The 20,372-nt window shown below is 35.9% G+C and overlaps 1 protein-coding gene across 1 annotated transcript in view; it reads left to right on the plus strand.

Annotated features, from left to right (window-relative positions):
* The first annotated feature begins 1,296 nt into the window (after positions 1-1,296).
* LOC123667693 (androgen-dependent TFPI-regulating protein-like) overlaps positions 1,297-20,372 on the plus strand; it is a 32,919-nt gene continuing 13,843 nt past the window's right edge. The window contains exon 1 of the mRNA XM_045601534.1: positions 1,297-1,533. Within this exon, the coding sequence (XP_045457490.1) occupies positions 1,297-1,533 (237 nt within the window). The remainder of the gene's footprint in view (positions 1,534-20,372) is intronic.

A 20,372-nucleotide genomic window follows, 5' to 3' on the forward strand; every position in this document is an offset into this window, starting at 1 on the left:
CCTTTCGCTGTCCACTATTGGACATAGGCCTCCACAAGTTCACGCAAAAAATGGCATGAACTCATGTGTTTTGCCCATAGTCACCATGCTGGGCAGGCGGGTTGGTGACCGCAGGCTTTGTCGAACCGAAGACGCTGCTGTCTTCGATATGTATAATAAGTATATTTTATAAAAAAATGTGGGAACAAGCGTATTGTCCACTTGGTGCCAAGCAGATACCGTAGCTTATAGGATACCAGCAACGCAAGGAGTGTTGCCAGCGTGTTGCCGATCCTATCCTCAATCACCCCCAGGAGCTCTGGAGCACTTTACCATAGGAACACACAACACAGCTTGGAATCAGTATTGTTTTGCTGTGATCTTCATAAGTATTTTGTAGAAGTTATTTCCTGCTGTGCTTCCCTGTTGAAAATTCAAAATAAAAAACGATAATTTGTATGGAAAGTTATTGTTAACTACTGTATGTTTGAAACAGGGATTCCAAAAATTTTCATACAATTTTTATCTGTTTTTAATCCGGGCTATTTGGATCCAGATAGATCTATCTAGACCCCATACAAATCATCGATTTTTATTTAAAATTTTCAGCAGGGTTAGCTCGTTATATGATAATATGCATTATCCATTCATGGAAATATTTGTTATATTTTCACGGCCGATGGGTGGCTAAGTTTGAAAATATATAGTGATTTTGTTAAATTTATTACTATGACATAATACAATTTAATTCGCAACTATAGACCGGTAACTATAACCTTACTTTTAATTCTACAAGGTCGGTAGAACTGGATGTCTTAATGACATACGGGTGTTTTAACTCGACGCGATCGCACGGTACTACAAATAGTAAAAAAAAAAAAATAAATAAATAAAATCGAAACTAGATATGAATAAATTATTCGTATTCATTTAATCGATTTTTAAATAATAACAATTGAAAGTGCACTGGCAGTTAAATTTAAAAAAAAAAACAATTATTTTTTTAATAAATTGTGTGTAAAAAGAGGTGCGTTTATAACCTATTAAAGTATACGTAAATGTAAACAATTCAGTATAATTAATATAACGCAATAAGAAGATATATTTTACGAGTATTTAAAAAAGTAAAATATTAAGTGTAAATAATAAAGATTCATCTAGGAAAGGATTGGAACTTAATTCTCCACGCTGTTCTACTGCGGTTTGGCGGATAAGAGTGTAAATAATACAGTGCAATTGTGTTAGTTAAAAAAATGTTTTTATAAGTTTGTAATTGGAAAATACAAGAAAAAAGTCGGCATAGATAATAAAAAAAAAATGACTGATACAGAGGCAAATCTTCAATCGGACTCCTCAGAATCAAAAATATCAAAAAAATCAAAACTAAATTTAATTCTAAGGACCATATTTCATGGGTGTTGTTCATTTCTCTTCGTGTTTGTGATATCATGGGGTTTTATGATATGGATCACCATGCAAGTCGACGACACTACCGATGATAATTTGCGGTATTTGAAAAAGTTGACGCCATTTTTTTTCACGAATTGGAATTTCGTAAGTTTTTTGTTTATTTATTAATTTAAATTATAATTTACATATTTTGTTATTCCTTTATTCATTTATACATACAAATAAAAGAAATTGGAGTGTCTGTTTGTAATAATAATTTATTATATTAATAATATATTTGTAATATATTATTGTATAATAATAATCTTTGTCTGTCTGTCTATCTGTTTGCTTGTCCCGGCTAATCTCTGAAACGGCAGGACCAATTTTAACGGGACTCGTTGGCAGATAGCTGATAAGGTGTAACTTAGGCTACTTTTATTTAAGAAATTTATTTATTTTATAACTCTGCGAACTGAAAAATAGCTTTTTGTTAGAATCCATGCGGACGAAGTCACGGGCACAGCTAGTTTATAAACAAAAACTAAATTACCAAATATTTGATGATCAGACATTTGTTAAAAATCCTTTAATATTAATAATTCCGATATCGGTTAATTTCCGGTAAAAACACTGTGTAAACAAATATGTTTATATGCATATTTTTGTATTTAAAAACCTGTTCAAAACGTTACGATATAACAAAAAATCATAAGAATAACATTTAAGATTTACCTGTTATCATTCCGAGTTACGTTAACTTACCTACACAATTGTTTGCCATCTTTTGGCTTTTGTGAATAATTCTGAGAACATCATTATAAAATAACCGTTTGTATTTTATCTGTAAACATTTTTATTCTATTATAAACATATCAATTTAATGTTTGATAACTGAGGTAGGGGACAGCAGGAAATATCCTGTTGAAAACCTGGAGCAACCCAACTGGGGAAGTACCTTTTTTTATATTTTTTTTAACGTGGGGAAAATCCATCACGGATACCCACCGGCGCGGGGGCGCCAGAGGGTTATGTCAGACTCCAACTGACTAAAAAACCACCACGTGTGAGCAGTCGTCCGCCTGGGTGGGGCGAGATGGGGTCGAGCTAGCATTCGCCACCTCGCCCCGAACTGGGGAAGTACTCTGACTTAGCAGAAGATCGCAGCTAAATAATACTGCTTTCAAGCAATGTTATGTTCTGTGGCGAGTAAGGTAACCAGAGCTCCTGGGGTGATTGGGGGTAGGGTCTGCAACGCGCTTGCAATATTTCTGGTGTTGTACGTGTCTATAGGCTACGGTGATCCCTTACCATCAGGTGAGTTGTACGCCTGTTTGTCGACCCAGTTGAAATAAATAAAAAAAAAAAGAAAAGATTGAGATATGTATAATGATATGAGTGGTGGGCCTATGTCCAGTAGATTACGATAGGCTGATGTGAGTGTGTATGCCAAGTTTTATACCGTACCATGATCATTCGTCTACAAAAGTCATAATTAAAAAGCAACATTAAGCTGCTTTAATATATATCATATGAAAATTTAATTCGTGTAGTAAGAATAGCTTTCGAAACCGCATTCCCAGCCATATAACGAAATTAAATAACCCAATTACATATTGTTCATTTTATCGAATTGTCTACTGTTACAAAATTAGCGTATTACCTATTTTACATACAATGATCCCTAATTAACATTAAAAATGGTCGCCCAGTGGTCGAAGTTCGGTCATAATTAGAAATATAAATTTTAAAAAAAAATCAAAAAAATTATAAAAATAAAGAACCTTTTTTTTTATTAATTTTTAAATTTAACTACGGACTTTGACAATCAACATAATACAACGTAGATCGACGAAAAAATAGTGAAGTAACTACGCGTTATCAAAGATTACTCAAAAAGTAGTTATCAGATCTCAATAAAATTTATATGCGACCACAAGACAAACATCAGCTTTCGATTAAATTAAAAATTATTAAAATCGGTACACCCGGTAAAAAGTTATTGCCGATTTTCAAGAGTTTCCCTCGATTTCTCTGGGATCCCATCGTCAGATCCTGGTTTCCTTCTCATGGTACTAAACCAGGGATATCTTCTTTCCAACAAAAAAGAATTATCAAAATCGGTACACCAAGTAAAAAGTTATTGCGGATTTTCAAGAGTTTCCCTCGATTTCTCTGGGATCCCATCATCAGATCCTATCCATCCAGTAGAAAGTAATGCGGTATAATATAACGTAGGTTGACAAAAAAGCGTCAAGTAAAAACGCATTATTAGATATTACTCGAAAAGTAGTTGTTAGATCTCAAATAAATTTAAATGGGACCAATTGACATACACCACCTTTCGATTAAAAAAAATTGTCGAAATCGGTCCACACGGTCAAAAGCTCTGATGTAACATACATAAAAAAATACAGTCGAATTGAGAACCTCCTCCTTTTTTGGAAGTCGGTTAAAAAGAGTATAATATGCGTGTGTGTGTGTGTCAAATACATGGTAGTGTGTGTAATGTTTTTTTTATTGATTTAATGTATCTGTATGCATAATTAAAAAAAAAATGTTATCATTCTGCACTCCTTCTCTATATAAACTATAAGTATACGAAATTTCATACTCCTCCGTCCGCACAATTTTCCTAAAAAGGGGTTCAAAATTTTTGCTTCACGTACGAGTATATATAGATTATTTAAATTAAAAATTATTGTCATGATAAGTTTCTCAAGAGGAAACTAACGGTTATTTATACTTCTCCTGTTTAGAACAGCGTCCGTACAAACGGGGTTTATAAAATCATAATACACAAAGCAATCAAATCTAATTTAATTTGTACGATTTTATTTTTGTGCTACCCACACATTAGGAAATTCCAAGCATTTTTTTTCGACAGACAGATTTTGATCGACAGACATTGTAATATGAAACTTTTAATAGTTACGGATTTGTGTAAAGAACTCACTATAGACGGCGCCACGGTTGCTTAGACAGAATATAAAATCATCATATCAAAAATTTCGATCTAGCGGGTACATCGTTCGAAATTGGCAAGGTTCGGTTCCCGCTGGAACGATCGACTTTTGATATGATATTAAAAAATGTTTAAATCTAATTTATATTTAAATAAAAAAAAAAAAGAAAACTAATTCGCTATTTAAGTAGGCTTCAAGAGCATATTTAAAATGTCAATGTATTAACATAAATTTAAAGCATTTATTAAAAAGAGATTAATAGATAAAGCGTATTATTCGGTGCAGGATTACAAAGTTGATACAGATGTGTGGACTTAGTGGCGCTGTATTTCATGCTATTATACTTACTAAGTTTGTAATAAAACACAGTTTATATATTATTTTCAAAAGAATAACTGCGGAGTTTCTTGCCGATTATTCTCTGTAGCTTTACTTTAAAAAAAAAAATTCGATTCGAAGGTGCTTTTGAAGCCTATTTGAATGCAGTTTGTTTTGATTTTTGATTTGAAGCCTACTACTACTTAGTCACCTTTGAACCATTATATTGTAAATTTTATCTTCAAATGTCTTTAATAAATCAGTCGTAGTCTTCAAGCTGCCACAGATTCGAAATGAATCTACATTTTCAAAGAATAAATCGTCAAGTTAGCGGTTAGTCTTAAAAAAAATGGAAATAACATAATATAAAAAAATAATTTCCCATGTTTCTATTGCGACCATTACGAGTGAACTTATCTTGGTGCATCGACATTATAATTATACTTATAATTAAATGTTAAACCTTTGCTTTTTTATGGCAATGGGTTTTTTAATACCTTAATATTATCCTTAATACATTAAAGATTTGATATAAAATATAAACTTGTAAAAAAACGCAGAACGGACTCCACCTAGGCGTTTAGTAATAGTTCGCGAGTTTAAGTTTTTATACGTATATAGGTCGGTAAACAGGCGTCCAACTCACCTGATGGTAAGCAGTGACGGTAGCTTGTAGACTCCTGCAAACACCAGAAGCATTGCAAGCGAGCTATCAAAAAATCGATATAAAAAAGGTTGTTTCGTACTATCTGTTTACCCAAAACGTTGACGTCTAACATAATATATATTCGCCCACGTGCGCATTCTCCGCAAGTCAGGGAAGGAAGACTACACCCATCCAAAATAGTATAGACCGATAGGCCTACTGTCAATCTTAGGAAAAATAGTAGAAAAGCCCCTGGTGGGTAGACTTCAGTGGCGCTTCTTTCCAACTATTCACCCAAGCCAGTATGGATTTGTGCCACAGCGTGGAACTGAGGATACACTCTACGACTTGGTTGAACACATACGAGCAGAAATAAAGTCGAAAAAGGTAGTTCTTCTAATCTCGCTCGATATAGAGGGCGCGTTCGACAATGCATGGTGGCCAGCCCTTAAGAAACGGATGATAGAAAAACAATGCCCCAGAAACTTATATGCCCTAGTAGTGTCCTACTTAACGGACAGGAAGATCAGAATAAACTATGCGAGAGCGACCAGTGAAAAGGGTACATCGAAGGGCTGCGTCCAAGGATCAGTTGGTGGACCAACCTTCTGGAACCTAATCCTGGACCTGCTACTCCAAAAAATGGCAATGTCAGGGATTTATTGTCAAGCATTTGCGAATGACGTGGTCCTCGTGTTCTCTTACCACCAGACTAGCGTATTGCAATCTCAAGCTGATACCATCCTTACTACCGTTCAAGATTCGGGCACCCTAAATAAGCTGAGCTTTGCGCCCCACAAGACCAAGGCGATGCTACTTACAAGAAAGCTCAAATATGACCTCCCTACAATTCATACGTCCGGCACTCGGCTGGGTTTTGTGAATGAAATCAAATTGCTTGGCTTAATCATAGACTCTAAATTGACCTTTAATGCGCATGTGTCTGCTATATGTAAAAAAGCCGCAGATATATATAAACAACTAGCACGTGCGGTGAGGGTTACGTGGGGTCTAAATGGAGAAATAGTGACGACCATATATGTGGCGGTAAAAGAGCCTATAGTTCTCTATGCAGCAAGCGCATGGTTTCCGGCAGCCGAAAAACTGATGACTATAAGACAGTTAGGCTCGCTTCAGAGAGGTTTCGCTATAAAGTTATGCAAAGCGTACAGAACTGTATCTCTGGCATCGGCATTAGTCCTCACGGGTCTATTACCCCTTGATCTTCGAGTCCAGGAAGCTGCTACCGCGGACTGCTACCGCGGACCTACTGCGGACGAACTGGCCAAGAAAGCAGCACAAACGAATACGTCGGCTCCCGACTACGATCAAGTTCCAACATCGTACGTCAGGAGGTGGATACGTAAGGAGACGGTGAGGAGATGGCAGCGGGGCTATGAGTCATCTAGGGCTGGTTCAGTCACGAAGGTGTTTTTACCGTGCGTAAAAACTGCCAGGACTATAATCAAGAATATGACATTAACACCCGTCGATGTTGAAAACCGGTTAAGCCGAAAATTCCTCGAACGAGGGTCGATAAGAGACAAGTGAGTCCACCCAGACTGAGACTGGCATCAAGCCATCTAGACCATACTGTTAACGCATTGGTTGAATTCCTGGCCATAGTAAAAGCTAGTCGAGAAGTTAACTTGGCCACATGCAAAAAGATCTTGCAGGCCTACCAGCGAGGCAGCGAATTTTCTTATGATGCTGCTCGATGAGGCAAAGGCTGCCATATATAACGACACGTCCCAGGTTATCAAAGGACACATGTCAGGAAAATATATGGCAGCATATAGCGGCCCAGGTGGTTTTGTGGGCACGGTTGAGGCTACGGGGCGAGAAAACACGTTACCAAAATTTTTAACACCTGTGAGGGACCCGATTTTGGTGGTTGCCAGATGCACGAGAGTAATGCTGGATGACAGGATGCTTGAGATGGCAAAATCCATTTCAGGGGGTCTTGATGTCGACGCGGGCCTCGTGGGCTGGCAATCGCTGAAGCTGAAGTGGATAAATGGGGTACCTGGGTGCGGGAAAACGACACACATAGTCGGAAACTTCGATGAGAATGTAGAAATAGTAGTTACCACGACGGTCGAAGCTGCCAAAGATCTTAAAGAAAAACTAGCCCGCTGCTTTGGCGACAAAATCAGGTCTAGGGTACGTACTATGGCCTTCATTTTAACAAATGGATTCGAAGAGGACACGAAATGTAATCGTCTAACGGTGGACGAAGCTCTTATGAACCACTTTGGAGCTATAGTATTGGGAGCACGGCTTTCGGGGGCAAACTAAGTTGTTCTCGTCGGAGATGTCAACCAGTTGTCTTATATAGACAGAGAAAATCTGTTCGAAATGAGGTACCGAAGACCTTATCTGACAATCAACATCTCACGTGAGTTGTTCCGCACATACTGGAGCCCCATGGATGTTGTATATGCCATCTGTGAGGTATACGTAAATATGTACTCGTCTAATCCGACCATCCACTCCCTCAGAATGAATGGATACACTGGCGCGCCAATACCAAAACTTCAAAAGGACACCGTATACTTGGTTTATACACAGGAAGAAAAAAAGAAATCTGATAGACCAGGGATACGGTACTGGAGAGGAATCGCGCGTCATTCTTGACTTCGTCATTCTTCGTCATTCTTTTTCTTCATGACCATTCTTGAAGCACAAGGGCAAACCTACGGCGAGGTCATCATCGTCCAGACAAAGACCGAGAGGCTACAAATTCACGACATTGTGCCTCATGCGGTAGTAGCATTGACAAGACACACTAACACCTGTGTCTACTACACTGACGATGGTGATGGCGCAATCGGTAGATTCGTTAGCCGAGCGTTGGGTGCCGCGACGAGGACCATCTTGGAGCACAACATAAAAAGAACGATCTACAATCGTAATATGTCGCTGGCAAGGGCTCTGTTCAAGATGCTGGGGGCAGGCGTGGCTTATGATATACAAATAAGGAAGTAGATTTAGATATATAAATTCTTATTATTTCCTTTTGATTTATCAATTAATTACAAATAGCAATTATTTTTGCATGTCGATATAATTATTAAATTTTAGTTAACTATGAAATATGAATTATTGAACTTTTTATTATTGAATTTATTATTATTGAATGCTAGCTATGTTTGATTATTAATATTATCTTGACTTAACTTTACTTTTCATATGGATTTGATTAATGATCTTTTTAAATTAATTTTATCGTTAACAAGTAGGATCTTTATTTTTAATTTTTCTGAGAAATAATTTTAATTATACTTGCTTTATATTGTGGAATGTTGTGTACCCCGTAATGGGATACATTAGATAATAATGTAATAGTGAATCATATATAATGTTTTATATGTGTTCTGTGGATGTACCAATAAAATAAAATAAATAAATAGATAAATAAATAATTAGGTAGTGAAATTTAAGTAAATAATAGAAATAGATAAATTATAAATAGATAAATATAAATAGATAAATATAAATAGATAAATATAAATAATCTATATTAATATTATAAAGAGGTAAAGTTTATAACTTTGTTTATATGTAGGGGACCATCTTCACAAATACTGATCCGATCATGAACATTCTTTCACTACCAGAAAGCTACACTATTCAGGAGTGACATAGGCTATATTTTATTGTAATTGAAAAAAAATTCAGTACACGTACAGGCACGGGTCGGCTAGTAACTATATATGAAAAAAAAAAAGAAAAAAAAACTCTTACTAACAGTAACATAGGTTAAGTGTACATTGTAAGTAGAACATAAGTGTACATACCTATATGGTAACTAAGAAATAAGTGTAAATATAGACATAGATAAGAAAAATAATAATGATCAGAAATTAGAAAGGAATTATGTGTATAATTCTCCATATAGTATTACGTATTTAGTAAGGAAAAAAAAACCGTCAGCGTCGGACCACGTCCTAGTTTTACTAGGCAGTCACAGTACTGTCGATCTGTAGTAATAAAGAAAAATCGCCTGTGGTATTATTATAATGCATGCATAATTAACAAAAGGCACGGGCATTTTGAGCCCGTGGATCAAAATTTTTAAATAAAAAAAATAACAATAATATATATTTATTTAATCAATTCTTTTTACTATAATAGTATTCAATAACTGTGTTTGGAAGTTAAGTTTTTAGGAGTGTATACTATTTTATTTAAATGTATATTTTAATATATAAATAATAATAATACTCTTTATTGCACAACATTAAAAGATACAAACATAATTAAGTTTGCTGGCAAACGAAAAAAACCGACTTCAATTACATCGACAAGTATAACGACGGAGGTAGACGAAAAATTAGTCAAGTAAATACGCATTATCAAAGATTACTCCAAAAGTTGTAATCAGATCTCGATGAAATTTAAATGTGACCACATGATAAACATCGGCTTTCGATAAAATTAAAAATCGTCAAAATCAGTACACCCAGTATAAAGTTATGCGGATTTTCGAGGGTTTCCCTCGATTTCCGGGATCCCATAATCAGATCCTGGTTTTCTTATCACGGTACCACACTTAGGACCTTTCCAACAAAAAAAAAAATATCAAAATCGGTTCATAAACGACGGTGTTATCCCCGAACATACATTAAAATATATATAAGGTCTAATTGAGTAACCTCCTCCTTTTTTGAAGTCAGTTAAAAATTAGCTGATTTTTTGAAGATTACTTTTTTATATTTATTTCGAAATTTTGCGATATCACAGATTGCGATAGAACAGATAGACAGATCGACTCACACAATAACTCCCCTTTTTAACCAACTTTAATAAAATGAGCTCTCAATTCGACTGAACTTTTCACGTGTGTTACTTGTTGTTTTTCATCATAACTTTTTACTGAGTGTACTGATTTTGAAAATCCTTTTTTTTTGGAAGCTGAAGCTTGTCATGTGATCGCATTTAAATTTGATCCAGATCTAATTATGATTTTTTTGAATTATCCCTAACAATGCGTATTTCTCATAAAAATATTTTGGTTTTAAAAGAGACACAATTCCATAAAAAAAAACACGAAACATCCACTAATTAAAAAGAAACAAAAAAGTTTCTATAGTTAGAGTTAAAGAAAAAAACTTTGATTATAATAATTATTATATTATTATAAAATACAGCTTAAGTTAATTAAATACGAGTATACAAGTGAAAAAATTGTAATATTTTTCAGAGATCCGTACAAAAATAATTAATACTTTTATAGTACAATAATCTATATTTATAGAAATAAATTAAATTGGAGTGTCTGTTTGTAATATTAAAATAACCGCTTTTTACTAAATGCATATGGATGTATACACGGTATAGCAAAATAACGTTTTTTACAATTTTTGTATGTCTGTCTGTCTGGTTTTTTTTTTCGGCTAATCTCTGAAACGACTGGACCGATTTCACGGGAAATTCATTGGTGATGAATCAGATAGTTGATGTAGTAAGAAGTAACTTAGGTTACTTTTATTATAGATATTTATTTATTTTATAACTCTGCGAACTGAACAATAACTTTTTTGTTAAATTCCACGCGGACGAAGTTGCGAGTACTATAATTAAAAAAAATATATATATATATATATTTATTAAGCTTACGCTTGCTGTGATTTTTCAATGTTGGGAAAATCACCAAATTCACATCTTTGAGTATTTTTTCAGTAATTATCGTAAGATGAATAGGTCAAATGGTAAGTGAGCTAGTAGGTGTGGTCTTATTTTATAAGTGGAGCCTTTAGCGGAGCGAATGTAAGGTGGTGGTAAAAGGCATAGGCTTATCAAGCAAAGTTTTTGCAGTTCCATTTTACTTTAATTTTTAATTTTCTTTTTAATAATGATAATAATAATAAGCATTTATTCATACTCACACACATACATCGATATACAGACAAGACAAAAAATAAAAATCACAACATAACAATTCTATTAAAATATAACTATATATATATTATAACAAATAATTAAATTGGAAACAATGAACATAATATACAACCGAAATAAAAACAATAAAATTAAAAAAATAATAATAATAGGTACCCACATAAAATCAACTATAATAATTAAAAAACAAAAAAAAATAATAATGAAAAATAAGCAAAGTGTATAAAAAAAAAAAAAAGAAAGCGGCAATCTGCATAGCGATGCACTGTTGATGACACTGATGTTTTTTGACAGTTATACGTAGGTTTATCTGTTGAGAACAGGCTTTAAAAGGTCGAGTTGCGAAGAATAACTAGACAGGTACTGTAAATTTTTGAGAGGCATTAAAACACAATATATATAAATGTTTAATTTCGTGCACCATCTAATTTGAAAAAAGATGGTATTATAGAAATATTAATGATGATAGTATATAAACATAAAAAAAATGAATAGTTTATCAAAGTAGGACACAGCAGAAAATATTTTGCTCAAAATCTGGAGTAGCCTCACTGGGGAAGAGAAATCACCTTAGCTTATGACTTCCTAATGATCTTGCTACTGAAACGCCCCTCAGATAATCGAACGTTTCCTTTAAATAAGCTAGGCCTTATGATTTAATAACACATAGTACAGTAGAAAAATATATGCAGATTTACACAGAGCGTACGGAAATCCAAAATTCACTTGATCTTTAAGCGAAATTTAAAAAAAAAATTGCAGTGCATTTCCGAGCTACCAATAGCTGATCACATCACTACGTTCACATCTAGTCTACATATCCTGTTTGTTCTATTTTAAAAATTTTGCACGGTCTCTTTTTATTGCATCAGTTGTAATTACAATATCTTCCAGCGAAGAACGGCGATAAAACTGGTCATCACCTGCATACATGTGGTAGAGAGAAGAGATAAATTGACTGATAGAATTTATAAAAATCAGGAAGGGTAAAAGAGACAAGACGCCACCTTGAGGTACCCCAGCTTGAATGTCAAGTCATGAAGAGAAAGTCTCGTCGATGTATATACATTGTCATCGTTCTTTGAAGCAACTAAGAAACCAATTCTTTACCGTTGGGGATATGTTAAATTACGCAAATGGCTCAGCAGAATTTCACGATCGACACAACTGAATGCTTGACAAAAATCTACGACCATAGCTAAAGGAATTTCATCAGTAGCTATGACAAGAGCAGACAGCATGATATGACCACTGCGGAAGTTTATCACTTTAGCCTATCGCAATCCACTGCTGGATATTGGCCTCCACAATTTCGTGCCAAAAATGGTGTGAACTCATGTGTTTTGTGTCACCACACTTGGTAGGCGGGTTGGTGACCGCAGGGCTGGCCTTGTCGCACCGAAGACGCTGCTGCCCATCTTTGGCTTGTGTATGTCAAAGCCAGCAGTTGGATGGTTATCCAGCTATCGGTCGGCTTTATAAGTTCCAAGGTGGTAGTGGAACTCTGTTATCCCTTAGTCGCCTTTTATGACACCTACGGGAAGAAAGGGGGTGGTTATATTCTTTAATGCCGTGACTACATAGCATGCGGAAGTTTGATTGGACTTAAAAGCATTTAGCATAGAATTCCGTATAAGTTTCGCGCTAAAAGACAGTATAAATAAATTAATAATCCCATATTACAAGTAACAACTGAAGTGAATACGGAACATTCACATGAAAATAATTAAAACGTCTTATTAAATTTCAATGAATAATAATTTGTTACTTCGAACCGTTTCCTTGAAGATACAACAAAAACATTTTAGTCTACATCAAGTCAGTTTCGTAACAATTTGTTATTTCTGTTAAAAATGATTCGCATAAGTAAATTATTATTAACAAAGACAGTGTTTCATTGTTTAGAACTGTTTTTGATGGCGGGGGTGGTCTTGTGGGGTGTATTGTTACTGAGTACTATAACAGATGGCGCTACTTCGCAGGAAGATTTCGAAATGTTGTCTCTGAGTAAAAAATTTTCGTCAGCGTATTTAACTAATTGGAATGTGGTGAGTTTAAAAAAAAATCTTTTGGAAACATTAAACTTTAGCAAATGAGGTATTTAAAGAATGTAGTAATGATAAAACCTACGATATCTTCACCGACTTTTTATTAAAGAATAATAAAAATTTTTTTTTGGCTCGTCTTGGCGGGGGCACTACCGTGCCCCCAGATCAAAAACAACGTTCATGTCACAAAATAAATAATCAAATCAAAATAATATCAAATAACTATATATAAAAATTAATGTTTGTCTGTATGTCCTTTATAGAATCGTATACTATGCATTTGATCATGTCATGATCTTCAGCAAAGTGCTGTGCATGAGCCCACAAAGGTTTCTGAGTTGGTACGACCAAAAAAAGGCGTAGCAACGCGCGCAGGGTAACAACTGGGAAATTATAAAGAAGAATTCAAAATACAAATTCTTGACAGTCAGTCAGTCAGTTCAGCCTATTGCAGTCCATTGCTGGACATAGGCCTCCCCAAGTTCGCGCCAGACATCCCGCTTTTCTGCAATCCTCATCCAGCCTACACCGGCAATCTTACGTAGATCGTCGGTCCAACGGGCCGGAGGACGTCCCACACTGCGTTTGCCAAGACGCGGTCTCCACTCCAGGACCCGTCTACTCCAACGGCCATCGGTCCTGCGACACAGATTCTTGACATCTATCAAAAAATATTTTTATAAAAAAAATATCATCATTACAGCCTATACAGTCCACTGCTGGACATAGGCCTCCACAAGTTTACGCCAAAAATAACGTGAACTCATGTGTTTTGCCCATAGTCACCACGCTGGGCAGACGGGTTGGTGACCGCAGTACTAGCTTTGTCGCACCGAAGACGCTGCTGCCCGTCTTCGGCCTGTGTATTTCAAAGCCAGCAGTTCGATGGTTATCCCGCCATCGGTCGGCTTTTTAAGTTCCACGGTGGTAGCGGAACCGTGTTATCCCTTAGTCGCCTCTTACGACACCCACGGGAAGAGAGGGGGTGGCTATATTCTTCAGTACCGTAGCCACATAGTACATAAAAAAAATATAATAAACATAAAAGTTTGTATGTGTTTGGATACACCATAAAACCGTAATTCGGTTTTTTAAAAAGAATAATTATCGACTTCAATTTACATAACAATTAATCCAAGGTAGGTAGTTGAAAAAATTGACAATAAAATTGCATTGCTATGCATATATATCAAATTTAAATGAGACCAAATGATAAATAGCAGCTTTCGAGCAAAAAAAGGATAATTAAAATAAGTACATCCTGTAAAAAAAAATAGATAAGATATATATATTATATTTAAAAATATAGATTATAAACAGACCATCTCTTTATTACTTTATTAGAAATGCTTCACAATAGTAGGTTAATCAACAACAATTATTATTAAAATGGTTAACTCTTCGTCTTATTGCTCCACTGGTGACAAGAGGGCTGGTGCATTTTTCGTTCAAGGACTCGGCATAGCGATTCAACGGGGAAATGCTGCCAGAATTCTTGACATCATTTCACGCGGATATTATTTATACCGTAACTATCTGTAAATATTTAGTTCTGAAGTGGTGAAATGTAAATATGTGTAGTAGTGAAATAAATATTCATAATAAATAAAAAAATTACACATTATATTTATTATTATACTTACGTCAACATAAATAAAAAATATCTTGAAAAAATCTGCTACTTTTTTGTATGTATTTTTAGACGATGGACACGTGGATGTGTATATATTTGTAAAATTAATTATATATATAATAACTAATAAAACTTATAAAATAATACATGTACTTTTGGCTAGTAAAAGTTTTGTGGTACTGAAATATTTTAGTTCGTATCGTAGCCTATAGACGCCTGCATCACAAGCGCGTTGCTGACCCAACCCCCCTTTTTTTGGTATCGCAGGGTAACCCGTTTACGGGTGATATCCAAGATGCCCGGGTAGGCATTCCTGGACCATATGTCGGCTTCAGCACTTGGGGGTGCAATACCGACCAAAACGCCTGCGGGAGCTTTCAGCCGCATTAATTGGAGGGTCCCGGATCTACAGGCAACAGGATCCCTCCAGCGACAGGCTGGCCTCGACGAAAAGACTAGATTTCTCCTCCATGGGGACTGTCCGGCTCTCCTCTGAACAATCCCGACGACGCCATGTCTAGCAGGACCGGGTTCCCATCCTGGCCCGACACGGGCACAGGGGCGTTACTGGAAGTGCATTAAGTAGTGACTCCTACGCACCCCCGTTCCTCGCCTGCGGACGGAGGCCTCGTCGGCGGCCCCCTCTCTCATCCGCTCGTCATTCTCCTTCTGGGACATTACTGTTTCGCAGAAGGAGAGGAAAGAATGATTGCCAACCCAACCCCTGACCCTTCTTATGAACTCCGGCTGCCTTATTTACCACATAACATTACTACAGAACAGTGCTATTTAGCTGTGATTTTCTGTATGGTTGAAGTACTTCCGCAGATGTGTTGCACAAGATTTTGAGCAGGATATTGCCTGCTGTATTCTACCTTCATGAAATGGTCGGATCAATGCTATCTTGTTATTAGATATAAGTAAGCTATGAATAACAACGACTGGCTATAGTTAAGCTATTAGTTATTAATTTTGAGATAAGTAATCAAAGAAACAATTAATGTTTTAAGGGCGTGTTCTAAAATGTCTTCCATTCTGACCAGTCTTCATTTCAGCCTATCGCAATCCACTGCTGGACATAGGCCTTCCCAAGTTCGCGCCAAAAATGGCGTGAACTCATGTGTTTTGCCCATAGTCACCACGCTGGGCAGACGGGTTGGTGACCGCAGGGCTGGCTTTGTCGCACCGAAAACGCCGCTGCCCTTCTTTGGCCTGTGTATTTGAAAGCATACAGTTGGATGGTTATCCCGGCATTGGTCGGCTTTTTAAGTTCCAAGGTGGTGGTGGAACTGTGTTATTCCTTAGTCGCCTCTTATGACACCCACGGGAAGAGAAGGGGTGGCTATATTCTTTACTGCCGTAACCACACAGCATACGAAACCTTTAATCTGAAAAGGTTCTGACTGGGGTTCAAGTTTGCTTTTGTGATTGTGTCATAATAGTATAAGATCCCACTATAGAACGACCTTCACCTAGTTGGTTAAAGGAAGAAATTTTTTTGAATGTTAATAAATCATATTTTGGACTGAAATTTTTTAGACAATCCATTTGTAATATATTTATTGACATATTTAATTGGATATCCGCAAAACCCGCATTGGAGCAGCGTGGTGGATTAAGCTCTGATCTTTCTCGTACATGAGGAAAGAGGCCTATGCTTAGCAGTTGGATATTACAGGCTGAAGAGTAATTGGATATAGAATAGTTTCCATTCATTAATCAGCTCGATGATGAAGGTTTTTCTATAGTGGGGTCCTAGACCATAATGGTCAGTTAGCCGATTATCACTCATACTATTTTAAAGGCAAAGTTTGAAAATTGTACAGTAGAACAAAAATGTTTAAATTTTTTAATGTGCTAACGTTGTTCAAGGTATCAATAAAAATGTTGCAACTACGCGCATATGCGTATCTCCTCGGAATGATTAATTGTAACTTTAAAATACATTTTTGAGTTTAATATTTTATTTATTTAATGAATTAAATTTTAATGCATTTTGCTAAGGGGGCGTTCATAAAATACGTGACGAGGATTTACCGTTTTGGATTCCTTTGGAAGGAAAGTAGTTACCCTTAGTCATTCAAGTCACACTTTTTGTTCATTTATTTATTTAGTAAACCCTAACAAATATTACGTCACAAATGATTTCGCGATTACAAATGGCATACAGATTTTTGACTTTGATGTTTTATTTACTTTGAAGATATATAAAAAAAATCTAAATCTAAATATAATATAATGAATATATATATTATGTAGTATTTGTGTATGTAGTATATATGGTGTATGCATGAAGTAATGTATATGTAGTGTTTATTTAAATGTATAATTATGTATATATATATATATATATGTATTACATGTGTATATATATGTATTATATGTCGTATATTTACTTATTTGTATATCATATAACTTGTAAACTTCATGCCAATTCTTTATCAACTATTTGTACACTTCCCTACCGCTTCTCATTTTATATGCCCTGTCCTATACCCTAAGGTTGTCTGGAAGAAATCGCTCTTAGCGATAAGACCGCCTTTGTACATCTTTTTTCGTATATATCCCTTTTTGTACCATTTCTTTGTAGTGTACAATAAAGAGTATTTATTATTATTTATTATTAAAGGCTTTGTTTTTCTTACAAAACATTTTTAGACGACTTCAAAAATGGAGGAGGGAACTCAATTCGACCGTATACCGTATTTTTTATGTATGTTCGGGCATAACTTCGTCGTTTATGTGTATTATTATATATTATATTTTGATAATTCTTTTTTTGTTGGAAAGGAGATATCCCAAGTGTTGTACCATGAAAAGGAAACTAGGATCTGATGATGGAATCCCAGAGAAATCGAGGGAAACCCTCGAAAATCGTAGTGACGACAAGTGCGTTTGTTAATTTTTTTCGTCTACCTACGTTGTATTACTTATTGATGTAATTGAAGTCGGTTTTTTTTTGTTTGCGAGCAAACATGTAACATGTACTGTGTGGCTACGGTACTAAAGAATATAGCCACCCCTTCTCTTCCCGTGGGTGTCGTAAGAGGCGACTATGGGATAAAACAGTTCCGCTACCATCTTAGAACTTAAAAAGCCGACCGGTGGCGGGATAACCATCTAACTGCTGGCTTTGAAATACACAGGCCGAAGATGGGCAGCAGCGTCTTCGGTGCGACAAAGCCAGTACTGCGGTCACCAACCTGCCTGCCCAGCGTGGTGACTATGGGCAAAACACACGAGTTCACGTTATTTTTGACGTAAACTTGTGGAGGCCTTTGTTCAGCAGTGGACTGTATAGGCTGTAATGATGAGCAAACAATTATAATATTACGCGCTTGATTAATATTCGACCTTGCTTCACACATCTTCACAAAAAGTCTTACAATAATATATTTTGTAAATAAAAAATATTTTATATTTGTGTTACGAGGAGTAATGTAATTGTAATACGATCCTATATAATATATATGTGTGTTAAGATACACATACGTTTGTTCCTAAGAAATATACTTTATTTATTCTAATTTATATATCAATTATTTGTACACATCCTAACCGCTTTTCTATGCCCTGTTCTATACCCAAAGGTTGTCTGGAAGAGATCGCTCTTTTAGCGATAAGACCGCCTTTGTACATCTTCCTTTAGTTGTACTACTTTTGTTTGTATCTTTTAATGTTGTGCAATAAAGAATATTATTATTATTATTTATATATTAAAATATACATTTAAATTAAATAGTATACACTCCTGAAAACTTACGCTACAGCCTGTAATATCCCACTACTGGGCACAGCTTAACACCGACTTCAATTATAACGCTTCAGCCTGTAACATCTCACTGTTAGGCATAGGCCTCTTTCCCCATATAGGAGAAGGATCAGAGCTTAATCCACCACGCTGCTCCAATGCGGGTCGGCGGATATATTCCCTACTATGAGTAACGATCGCTATCAGGTGTACATGATAACAACCGGGACCGACGGCTTAACGTGCTCTCCGAGGCACGGTGGGGAGACCCGCAAGGACTGCACAAACACCCAGACCATGGCAAACGCATGTATGGCCAATACAAATGTTTGTCATTTGCGGGGATCGAACCCGCAACCGCCAGCGCAACAGGTACAATCCATGGCTGTGGCCGCTGCGCCAACGCGGCGTCAAATTTAAAACTTTAGCAGCCTAAAAACTTGATCAAGTTTATTTTAAGAGTGTCGCACTCACAAGACACAAAACGGTTGTGCACGTAAAGAATGTTCTGAATCAAATTATTTTGATACATTTATTTTTCACTAATTATTACACACAAAGATTAAACATTAAAGAGAGAGTGATAGAAATGACAAATTTATAAATAGTTTGAAACGATATTCAAATACCTTTTAACTGAGGTAGGGCACAGCAGGAATTTCCTGCTCAAAATATGGAGCAGTCCGACTGGCGTAGTACCTCGACCTTACTACCTTAGAAGGTCACAGCTAAATAATACTATTTTCAAGCAGTATTGTGTTCCTGTTGGTGAGTATACTGTTTTCAAGCAGTATTGTGTTCCTGTTGGTGAATAAGGTGACCAGAGCTCCTGGGGAGATTGGGCATAGGGTCGGCAACGCGCTTGCGATGCTTCTGGTGTTGCAGGCGTCTATAAGCTACGGTAATCGCTTACCATCAGGTGAGCCGTACGCTTGTTTGCCGACCTAGTGACATAAAAAAAAAACAATTAAATTAAAAATATAATCGAAAGATGGCGGGTTAGGGAAAGTGATGAGAGTAATTTTGCGACGCGCGCACACCGTCATAAGAAATCGACGCCCTGAAGTTAGCTAGTCAACGAAGAGGAACGAAAGCATAGTGAAGTTAGCTAGTCAATGCCGGTGCAGAAAACAAGGTGACTGCATTGTGGCAACAGGCTAGTCAAGTTCATATTCCATTAAGTTTTTTTTTAATATCTGTTTAATTTTCAAAATTTTTCATTTTATATGAACCTTCCGCGAAGTATATGAAATATTAAAAAAAAAATGTATGAAATCAATAAAGAAGTTCTCAAATTGTGGCCTAACCGATGGGAATAGGGGAATAGGGATACATTTACGACTTTCAAACGCAGTTTGAAGTAATCCTGCCCTACCCTGATTAAATTCCCGCCCCGAACCTGAGTGCGATATATGTATATCTTTATATGGCTATTGTTTATATATATATAAGATATATATAATATATATATATAAAAATCTCATGTTGCGGTGTTTGTAGTTAAACTCCTCCGAAACGGCGTGACTAATTTTTTTTTTTAAATTTTTAGATAAATTATTTATTTTTTATTTTATTATGATTTGTCATTGAAAAATACATACAACCCTAAATTTTCACACTTCTACCACCAACCCTTATTTTTAAAAAGCGTTTAGCGGTAAAACAACGTTTGCCGAGTCAGCTAGTATATATATATATGTTTATCGGCTAAGTTACTTACGAGTATATTGCGTGATTT

Source organism: Melitaea cinxia, chromosome 29 (genome assembly GCF_905220565.1).
Source record: "Melitaea cinxia chromosome 29, ilMelCinx1.1, whole genome shotgun sequence".
Classification (NCBI taxonomy): Eukaryota; Metazoa; Arthropoda; class Insecta; order Lepidoptera; family Nymphalidae; genus Melitaea; species Melitaea cinxia.